Genomic DNA, 12159 nt, shown 5'->3' on the forward strand with positions numbered 1-12159 from the left:
ACAAAATTAATATTTAGGTTTATAAATATTTGAATAATTTATTTTGTATGTCTATATTTTATTTGTAGAATAAATCTGTCAGACATACAGTTTATATATATAAAAATATTTTACATGCTCTACACGAAAATAGGAATATTTATTCTTTTACTAAAAATTAAAATTTTTGAAGTTAATAAATTAATCGCTATTTAAAAGATATTGACTCACACTTGCTTTTTTTCCTTGACAGAAAAGAAATCATTTACTTATAAATAGTATTTAAGTTTTGTATATATATTTAATTAAAAAACTGCTTTTATAATAAAGTGTAGTCTCATTCTACTTTTTCATAGCCAAAATCGATGTTATTTATAAAAGGAAACTCTAATGATGTATAAAAGAAAAAGTATTGTTAATTTTTAATTTTGATTTAATTCATTTATTACCAATTTGTAATTATTAAGTACTATTCAATATGTTGAATATTTAAAAATATTTAAATTTTGCATAGGCTATTATTAATAATATCTTACTAAAATAAAAGAATCTATTCTAAATGAATATCATACAATACTTGAGCTCATTATCTATCGGCAGAAAGTATGAAAATAGGCACGAGTTGGGTGTAGTAAAAATGCAAGAATGAGAAAAATCTATTATGCTTTAAGTAAAGTTTGAGGAGTAATTATTTAAATTATTAGATGATAAAATAAGTTAAATATTTTTTTGATAACAGTCTATTATTTATAATTAAATGCTTATACAAAATTTAATGATATTTTACTAATAAACAATTAATTCTTTTTAAACTTTTCTTCATTTTCTTTAATAAAATATACATAATTAAGAAGCAAGTATGATCTTAAAATATCAAGATCAATATACATAAATACCATATTTAATATCAAGTTCTTTTTAACAAATCTTCACCAATTTAAATTCATCTGTAATAAACATAAATAATTTTCTCTCATTCTATAGGACAGTATATAATATTAATTAATCTTAAATCTGTCTTGTTATGGATTTCTATTCATGTTAAAATAACTTATTATTACTTTAAAATCAAATATTTATATTCAATTTTCAATAAAATAATGAAAAAGAAGTCATTTAGTACGACTATCTTTTGTGAAGTTACATTTCACTAAAATTCGTCATAATTAAGCAATCTATATTAACTACAATTTTATGAGGTATCTAAACGGAAAAGCTTTCGCCACATCCACAAGTCCCTTTGATATTTGGATTATTAAAAATAAATTCTGAACTTAATTTATTTTCCACATAATCCATTTCAGTACCTAATAATGATAACTGAGCCTTTTTATCAATTATGATGCGAACACCATCTTGAACAACTTCCTCATCAAGTTTAGATTTTTCTTTGGCATAATCAAGAGTGTAACTGAGGCCATTACATCCTCGTTGTTTCACACTGACCTTTAGGCCAATCTGAAATAAGAAACATTTGTATAATTATTGTATATTTTGCAAAAAAATATTATAGGTCTAAATGCTGATGAATTACATTTGAATCAGCTCTAAAAGAAATGAATTCTTATAATCAGCGTTGGCTAACCTTGTGTTACATACCTTTGTATATATTTTTAAGAATTGCTTTGAATAAATAAATACACAAACAGGTATGTCATACAAAATGTTTTCAGGAAATACGTATTAAATAACTTTTATTCTAAAAATTTTATCTTACATACATACTTGTATACAAATTTTTTTAACAGAACCTTCTAAATCAGAAATATTTATAATGGACAGACTAAAACTGGAAGAATGTAGCTTCTTTAGAAGATACAAATTTTTCTTCATTTGAAAGTGGGAAGAGACATACATATTACCCAGTTAGCATAAAAAATAATATAGGGTACTAAACTCCAGCAATATAATAGAGTGGAGGAAACTTCATGATTTAGGGAAATTTTTCTACTAAAAATTAATACAATTATAGAAATTAAGGGAACTGTGTCAATAACTTAAAATAGAGGAATGTTTTAGAAAAAAATTGATTAGAATACTTAAAAAGAAAAATTGCAAAACATTGGATAATAATATTGAGACAATATTAGTAGTAATCTGAAATATATTCAGAAAAATTATTATTTGAAAATGTTATATTTGAAAAATGTCAAAATAAAATAAAATAAATTGATCCAAATAAAATATTAAGCATTTATGAAGATATAACAAAATATTGCATAAAGCAAAATTATTAAAGTAAAAAACAATTATTTTAAAATAAAAAAAAAATAGAATAAAGTTTACTTCAATTCAAAAAATATGAACATCAAATATTAATATCTAATAATTTAGAAAAACTTATTTCTAAATTCTGGTAAATTAATTCTGGTATTTATTCACGTGTTCATATAAATGAAAAAAATTATAGTTTATATAAAAAATGATCCTAAATATTTATTGATTTAGATCTTAATTGATTATCATTAACAGATTTTTTGTATTAAATTAGGAATGAAGAAAATTTCATTTGCTATTATCAATTTATATTTGCATTTATATTTACAAGAATCACCTCATGCTCAGTTGTACCACCAATATGAACATATACATGGTATTTCACCTGACTTTATCACCTGAAACATTTTCACTATAATCAAAATTTCATAAGAATGTTTTTCATAACAATTGTATAGTGTTATGAATCAACATACAGTAACTATAATTTTATTCTGCTGAAAGTTATTAATAAGGTATAAAAATCAATTTGTTTTTTCTAAGTAGAACATTATATTTTATTTGATTGTACATATCATATCTACTATCATATCATAGCTACTTCAAAAATAAGGTAAGATGTTAAAAAATAGGGCATTTTTGGCATCGCCTGGAAATGAAAAATTCCTTCAGGGGCTTTAAAAACATCTTTCAAAGAACAAAAAATTTCTTTATCACTTTGTCGAGAAATGATGGAAAAGTTGTCAAAATATGTGAAAATGAAACTGAACGAACATACACAAGCGTCATGTTTCGTCGCTTCCTTTTCGATACTGAGTCAGTAATTGGTTATATGGACGGTTATATAGTAAATATTTAGGAACTACATCATGAATCTAAAAGTAATACATTAATTCTAAATGAAATGTTGTTAGAAGCAAATACGTGTAATCAATTTGAAGCACATGATGTTTTCCTTGAGAATCATGGTTTTTGAGATTCTCTGGAGGAAGTCACAAGAAGAGAATTATTCATTGCTAAAATGCCATCATTTGCAGATGGACTTGAGAAACCATTGACAGTTGAACAAGCCAATCACGACTCGTTACAAAAAATTGGTTTATAGTTAAAGTAATTAATGGACGCATAGAAAGCTGTTTTATAAATGTATCCAAAATATTTCATTGCCCACCTTATTTCATGATTTCAAAATAGCTTGTGCCATTCTAAATGCAATGTTTCATCCGATTCATACATCTGCCTTTGATCACCTAATTATAAACAAGATTTTGCAATATTCGAAGCAGATTAATTTTTTGAGGCAACTGGTAGATATAGAAAAGATAAACATAAGGTGAGCTGATTTCCAAGATAGGAGTCATACAATTAGAATCTTACCAACGTTAAATTTCGAAAATCTATGCTTACATAAAATGGAGATTTTGATTTCCAAATTGCTACATCATATCACATAGATTATCAAAAAATTACAACACCATCATACCATATGGATTATCAAAAATACCAAGTTAACGTAGAACCAAATAACAGCATTTTACTAAAAACGAAACTACTTCCACAGCATTCAAATACTTTAAAATATTTTGTATGCATATTAATGCATACAAATTTGAATGCGTTGTTGAGTGCTACTCCCATGTAGCAATGCTTATATAGTATTTCAGCTTTGCTCATTTGTTCATTTGCCAGCTGAGATCCTCGCTAATTATTTCCAAGATAATTCAGTATCCAAAGAGGAAGACAGCGAAACATGACGCTTGAGTATGGTCAATGAGTCTCATTTTCACATACTTCAACTCATTTCTAACAATTTTCCCATCATTTTTTGGCAAAGTGATAAAGGAATTCCTTGGAAGATGCTCTTATAGGTCCTGAAGGAATTTTTCATTTCTAGGCAATGTCAAAAATGGCCTCTTTTTAACATCCTCCTTTAATAATATATAAAACTAAATTCTTTGAGGTCATAAAAGATAACTATGGATATTTCAATATTCTATATATATTTTGTGAAGGATATTTCAAAAATATTAAAAAATTTAAGATCAGACTAAAATATACAATCAATAAAATCCAGTATACAAAAAAGTGTTTTTGAAGATTGGCCATTAAATCATGGAGCAGGTATCCATAGTACTCAGGTTATAACATTATGACTAGGAAAGCTAGGGAAGATCTACTCAAAAAACTAGAAAATTTCGAAAAAGAAATCAAAATGCAGTAAACAAAACTACATAAGGCTTACAAAGATAAAAGAAAAACTTTAAAATTAACACGAGTAAAATCAAATGTTTAAGTGAAATAAATTTTATAACACAATTCAGCTTGACTTGTAAAAAAAACAGTACAAGATAATGCAAAATAACATAAAAATAAGAATCCACATAGTTAAAAAGGAACAAAGTAATTGCAAAATTATTTGTAACAAAACTTAAACAACCTGAGGAAAATTGTATTGAAATCCTAGACAAAGATTTAATAACCAATTTATTGCATAAGAATAAGACAAAAGAAAAAACAAATTACACAATTTTATAAACTTATTTAATATAAAACAAGTCCAAACAATTTACTAAATAGTAATAAAACATATTTCCATGAAAAATAATAAAGTATTTGTTCACAAAAATATTATATGTCTCAATATTGAATACTCAACAAATGTGTTAGCTACTTAAACATTTAAATACTTAATTAATTAATATTAGTTAAAGATAATTAAAAATAAATATGTTTTAATTATTTTATATTAAATGCAAAAAAATTAAGAATTGAAATATTTACTCACAAATTCACTTTTATCCTTCAATAATTCCTTAATTCTTTTCACTGCACTTGGTGTCTGTAAAAAAATAATGACAAACATAACTAAAAATGGTATAATGTACCAAATATTTCTTATAATATAAAAATATAAGATTTTTCCACTTATTTTAGTAATATTAAAAAAACAAATATATGTATAAGTAAAGAAACTAGTTTAAGATTATAATTTCTGATATCTTCATTAATCCCATGAACAGTTATTGTCATACATATATGTCATATAAATTAATTCATAGCAGGTATGACATACATGTATGAATTATTAAATTTCTTATATATCTCTAATAATGTTTATGTTATATATCTTGATTTGCATATTATGTGAAACCTGAAATTAATTCATCACATTAATCGTCTTTTAGTTTAGGTATGTGCATATCACGTTTTATCCTACAATAAGTTTTATCTTGGATATATTGTTCTAATAGTTACATGTTTGTAGTGCCTTACAAAGTTAGTGCCACCATGGAATAGACATTAAATAGTGAATCACAATGCTCAAACAGTTAATATCTTTTTATTTAAAACACTTATTTCAATTATATATGATACATTAAACTTCAAATAGAAAGAAGTAGAAAAGGAATAGAACTAATACATGTAGATGACAACAGGGGACAAGACTATGCTGATTGAGAATGGAGAGAAAACATAGAGATTCAATTAAAGATCAAAACCATTAAATGGAAATATTTAGAATGGAAGAGATAAGATGGTCAAAAATATGCGTAAAAGAAGAGATAAGAAGCTAAACAGGATATAATCAGAATGGATGAAAGCTATTAAGAAACCTGCAAAAAGAATAAATTAATGGAGGGAAAATTATAGTAGAAACAAAACTGAAAGAGGCAGCGAAGAAATGAGTGAAGCAAAGTATACAATAAAAATGGACAAGAATAAATAAATCATCATCCTGTAGGATGTACAAAGAAAGAAATATTCGAAGATTGATAATGTTAAGGGTTAACAAAGAAATAGAGAATAGTGGGTTTGATTGAAATGCAGGAATATAATTTGGAAATAGAATGTAATTAAAATACAAACCTATTAGCAGGAGAATTAAATACCAAAATTAGCAAATATACAAGATTATATGAACAAGATTTACAAAGGAAGAGAACTTAACATAATGAACAGTAAAAAAAAGAGTAGATTGAGATTGAACCCAAATATTAGATAAAATATTACTAATTGTAGATATAAGGAATATGGAATATCCATATGGCTGCATTATGCTTGGTTGGATTAATGAATATACATGTGTGCAAGAATATGCACAATTGTAGGAATGAGGGAAAGTGCAGATATATATATTCATATATAGAAACATGAAGAGAAAAAATATCAAATCCAAAAGTATTTGGATGAAAAACATAAAAAAGAAATTATATAAAGTGTTCAAATTCAATTAAAATTCAATAAGTGTTAAATTGATATGTAAAAAATTAAATACTAAATGTTATTTCTACTTTAGATGAAGAAGTTAATGAAAGTTCTCAAGTTATACTAAATATTAATATTAATTACATCATCATATTGTCTAATTATTTCCTTAATAATTTGTTTTCCAATAATTATGAATATCAACATTTATTTAAATATATATTATATTATTTATATACTATTTATTTAAAGATTTACATTTTTATATTTTTTCAGTGTCCTCCAAAAGGATTGTATCTAATTATTATAATTCTTTATTTATCCTAAAATATATTAGAACTTTGATCATTTCAGAAGTTATTTAAATTATTTCAAATTCAAAGTTTAATCGCTAATATTAATACCATTTTGTGATACCTTTTAAATTTGCTGTTGTTATTTAATTTACATTTTATCACTTTATGACGTCTCTTTTTAATTTCCCATTGAAAATTAAGGAATTGATCATTAAAAAATATCATCTTTATGTCAATTATAAAATAAGAATTTTTTTTATAATTTGTTTTACAGAATATCCAAATACATATTGTCATCAATATTATCAATAAAAGTCATTTTAAATATTAAGTAGATAGGAACATGCCTTTTCACTGCCGTTAACTTGTCGTCATATTTCACATTATTAAAATATTTCATATTATTAAAATTATTAATCTTAAAATTTTATTTAAAAGATTTGATTACGTTTAATAATAAGATAAACAATCAGCTTTGTTTGTTTATCATTCTGCATTATGAAGTATATCTATATTTCCATCTTTTTCCTCATTTAATAACTGTAAGATAGAATATTAAAAAAGAACCTTACATAACTATTAATATGATTTTGTAACTAATTACATGTCAATAATATATGCAAAATTATAATAGTAATCATTTTAATAAAGATATTATACATATTATGGATTTATATTTGTGTAGATATCTACAATTAAAATATGTTTAAATATGTATTATTATTTATATTTGCCTCATATATTGTACAACTATATTTAATTTTTTTATAAATAGCAATTAGAAACAAATGTATACATATTTATACACCAATAATAAAGGATGATGTAATGTATTGTACAAAGTTCTCAAAGAATATATCATATTTAGAAAAATAATTGTCTATTTAAAAATTGTTAGTCAGTCAATTATTGATATTTACAAAAAGATAAATGACATATACATGTAAATAATTGTATCTGCATTATTTCAATAAAATTATGAAAATTAAAAATTTATAATAGCCTCTACTAAAATAAATATATGTTGAATAATAATATTAAAGATAAAAATTGTACGTCAACATATCAACATAGATTTTAAATTTAACCTCAATCTTCTAATCTTCAAAATATATATACGATTGTAATGATATTGATTAATACCGTATATTAATCATCTAGAATCATCTCATATGTATACATTTAAATTAATTATTTACTTACTAAAGTAAGCGCAGCTCGTGTGGCAAGAATTTTTCTACCTTTGACAGCACGAACTGTGGCTGCAGCAACCACAGAAGAAGCCATATTGTTCTCTCAACACTGATACTGCATATGAAACAACATCAAATATGAACCCTTAATTTTTTTGTAGGATATTTACTTGAGATAGTATACTCGATGTCGCTTTTATTCATTGTGATGATACTTTTTACGTTTGCCATCAGATGGCTGCAGCATTAAATAAATTTCCTAAAATTTTTAAAAAACTTAAATTTTTTAGAAAAATTTATGAGCTAAAGAACGAAGGTAAATAATAGATAAGCACTTATTTAATTCATTTTGTATTTTCAGGTGTAATGTATTTTCTTCCAATTTAAGTAATATTTTTCTCATTACTATATAATAGTCATTAAATTTCAACGAAAATACAAAAAATTGTTGTTATACAATTATACAGTTAAATTTTTATTTGATTGAGACGTTTAATTATATTATATCGGTAACTTAAATAAAATTAGAAAATAATAAAAAAAATGTTAAAGTGTTAAAGAACTAACATTATAATTAAATTCATTTTTTTTTTTAATATCTTTAAAAACTTTAATTATAGTACATTTGCAAAAAAAATAATTTGAAATGATTCTTTAACTATCTTAAATTTATTATGATCTATTTCAGTAAAAATTTATTTTAGTGACTTTGTCCTAAATTTGTTTAATTTTTTCGGTTTTTGAAAAAGTGCTGTATTTTAACGTCGATAAGAAATATAAATCACAAGAACTTGTAATAGTATTGCTGTTTTGCTATTTTTTTGAAAAAAAATATAAAATTTAAAATGCAGTATACGTGGATTGTACAGACAAAATTCAATATAATAATACCAATAAGTTTTATAAATGTCTCGAAAACTAAGGACAAACGACAATTATTGTTCAAATAAAAATTATTCAGAATTTCGTTCTCTATAACTTACTTTAAAATAATCGAAACCGTCTATGCATTCTGCATTTTCTTCAAATTTAATTTTTTGCATTAGCAAAAGCATATTACTTTTACAAGCTCCACTGATCTTTATTTCTTATATATTTGATACTTTTATACTTCTTATATAAAAAAATAAGTTAATTTAGGACAAAGTCAATAAAATAAGTTTTTATCTGATAAATTTATTAATAATATTTCCCACTTCCTAAGATTTTGGTAGCAAGTGGTAATTGATAAATTAAATTAAAATTTAAAGTTAATCAATAATTTTTTCTGCTTTATTGCTTGGTTTTAAATAACTACAGTTAAACTGCAAACTTGAATTCATCCTGAGTATTAGTGATTTTAATGATGTCATTTCGGTATTAATCGATTAAGTTGTTTAATTTAGTAATTTACGAATTAAAATATTATTCAAACCAACTATACTTATAAACTAGAAGTCTAGTTTTATTTATAAAAAAGTATATATTAACGATGTTTTTTAAAGATTTGCTATATTTTATTTCTCTCTTTTCGAATTTCGAAATAAAGACAATTTCTAATGTCCTTAAATATTTAAATGTAAAACGAGTAAATATTAGATGTGTAAAGATCAGACGTAAACACTTCTTCATATTCCACTCTCCATATTGTCTTAAAAAAAGTTAAGAAAAATCTATCTGCTATTCATGATTTTGGATTTCTACAAACTTTTAATTCCAGCAAAAAGCTTTCTAAAAAAATCCTTAATCTGATGAACTCTTTTAATCTTTGACAAAATTCTACATCTAGAGCAAGTAAAATAATCTAATTTCTGTTATTTCAAACAGATTTTCCAGAATTGTAACCATACATTCTAATTCTAGCCTCTTAGTTTCAGCTGGATATTTACCGCTGCGTTACCGACCAATATTTTCTCGCTCTAATCGAATTGAAAACTGTTTCGACAATTCTGTTCCATGGTTTCTTCTTCAGAAAAGCCTATAAAATACGATACTATGTAGCAAGTTTGTGTCAAATAAAGAACTTTGTGTAAAAATTCAAGAATAGTGCGCAGAAAGTATGCTCGGCGATATTATTTTTAGACCTTGATGACCATTTATAATTATTCAGAAGTACATATAATTATAATTATAGACATTGATAAACTCTGGGTACTCTTACCTAATTTTTAAAATAAAATTAAACCTCCAAACATTCTGATCTTTTATGTAATACTTCATTTCAGTCGAAAATCGTGCAGTTTTAGAAAAACTCATATTTTTCAGTAACTATGGGTAATAGAGTAATTTCAATTATGAATTCATGTTCAGGAAAATAAACAAAATTCACTTAATAGATATTACAGAATAGAGTTAAAATTTGTTGGGCAGTGTTATTAAAGATTAGCCCTTTACACTCGAGAGGCAACTTTCAGTCACCATTTAATAAAATTTTGAAAATCGATATTAATTGATATATTAAATTTAAAATAATATAATAGTGTGCAAGGTATTGAAATTAAATAATTCTACGTGTTAATTGTTGTACGATCTACTGTTCTAAAAGATATCGTTGGCTTTATGGCAGAAAATCTTTGGATTTCTACTCTTCTATAGCGAAAAAGACGTCGAGTGCAAAGGGTTAATACATACTATTAACATGTTTTTGAATACAGTCGAGAATACCGTCTATCTTTGGATGTAAACGAATTTTATAATGTTCCGCATCTAAATAATATATGGCTGTGTAAGGTTTGATTATTATTGTATTCGATTAATTTCATTATTTACCGCTCTCAATAACATAAAGACGTCACATAAATTTAGAATTTTCATAGAGTAAAAGAACATATTTATAACGATTTAATGGACATCAAATCCGGTAAAATTTTCATTTATCTACATAGAGATCGGTAATAGTGCACTTCCTTTTCTGAAAGAAATATATTATAAGCAGTAGATGATGTCACTATCAAATAATAAACGAACATTTTCAGATGAATCAAAATTACAATTTTAAAAGTCAGAATTTCTACATGAAGTATAAATTTATATATTTATTTATATATTATATTCTTATCATTTTTATATTTCTATTCGATACTATAGTTTAAATAATCTGATATTATTGTTTAAATAATAATTAAATTCATATTAATTATTTATATTTTATAACAAATGAAAATAATTACGATACACATGATTGAATAAAATATACTATATAACATTTTTTCAAATTATTCTTTTGGGGGACATGATCATTGTGATTGAGCCAATTGCTTTAGACTTGTCAATATAAAATTAATACAACTTAGGTATATAAACAAAATTCAATTTTCAGTAAAAATTTTATCATAAAGGCCCTTTAAATAGATACTAGATAGCCTTACTAGTAAGCGTACCAGCACACTTCAAAGAAAGCAAAAAATTGTATTCTTTTTTCTTTTTTTATTTATTCTTATTTTTCCTTTTCTTTGCATGAATAGTAACATATCTTTTGTAGTTACTATAGCAGTTAATGTTATATAAGGTGAATTGCTCCCTAATGGACTCAAAAGCAGTACCACCTATTCAGAAAACCTTACACTTGAAATTTTACAGCTTACATATGTACACACAAACGTAATTGTTAGATATATTCATCAAACTGTCATGCAGGCACTAAAACCCTATTGCGATATTTAAGTGTGTTAGGTGACAGTACTGCTTTTGAGTCCATTAGCGAGCAAATCATTCTGTACATATAATTAGCAACAAATCACTTTTGATTTTGGTACTTTCGTATTCTCGTGAAATATTATATTACCATTTTGATTAATGCAATCTCGGCATTTAAATTTTGTACATAAGAATACACATTAATTGTTTTTTTTCTTTTTTCCAATAATAATGGACCAGCACTGTGATAGAAAAATGTCGGATTTTAAAATCTAGAGTATACAATATAAATTTTGAAAAAAATTAAAAAAAAAAAAATATTTTACTAATCATTATTAGAGTTCTATATCTATTACATTAAAAAAATTAGAAAAATTAAAAATAGAAAATATTTAGATTGTTGATAACAAAATTTTGTTTTTAATTAAATAAAATAAAATTTAACCAAACATAGTTATTCATAATTAGAAAAAAAATTGTTTAATATTAATGTAAAAATAATTTATAAAGGTTTTCAGAATTGGATGATAAAAAATTGAATTAAAATTTTTTTTATTATACCACTTTTTTTTCTTACAATATGTAGTATTCATGGTACAAATCAGTAACTTTTAAAATAATAATCCAAAAAAGATTAAGAAAATTTAAAACTG

The 12159-nt window shown here is 24.0% G+C and overlaps 1 protein-coding gene across 1 annotated transcript; it reads right to left on the reverse strand.

The window, feature by feature from the left end:
- Window positions 1–1143: 1143 nt before the first annotated feature.
- Window positions 1144–8023, reverse strand: MagR (Iron-sulfur cluster assembly 1 homolog MagR). The gene is made up of 3 exons (XM_017904031.1): window positions 7902–8023; window positions 4982–5035; window positions 1144–1437 (listed from the first exon to the last, which is right to left on the reverse strand). The coding sequence occupies exons 1-3, from the start codon at window positions 7983–7985 to the stop codon at window positions 1183–1185; spliced, it is 393 nt and encodes a 130-aa protein (XP_017759520.1). The 5' UTR covers window positions 7986–8023; the 3' UTR covers window positions 1144–1182.
- Between the last annotated feature and the right edge of the window lie 4136 nt (window positions 8024–12159).

Source organism: Eufriesea mexicana, unplaced genomic scaffold, assembly GCF_001483705.2.
Source record: "Eufriesea mexicana isolate 0111107269 unplaced genomic scaffold, ASM148370v2 scaffold2646, whole genome shotgun sequence".
NCBI lineage: Eukaryota > Metazoa > Arthropoda > Insecta > Hymenoptera > Apidae > Eufriesea > Eufriesea mexicana.

Bases quoted from the DNA above. Each gene is read 5' to 3' on its own strand.
- MagR (XM_017904031.1), bottom strand. From the start codon at position 7,985: ATGGCTTCTTCTGTGGTTGCTGCAGCCACAGTTCGTGCTGTCAAAGGT. The intron at 5,036-7,901 runs GTAAGTAAATAA...ATTTTTTTACAG, and splicing joins CACGAGCTGCGCTTACTTTA to ACACCAAGTGCAGTGAAAAG. The intron at 1,438-4,981 runs GTGAGTAAATAT...TTCTTATTTCAG, and splicing joins TGAAGGATAAAAGTGAATTT to ATTGGCCTAAAGGTCAGTGT.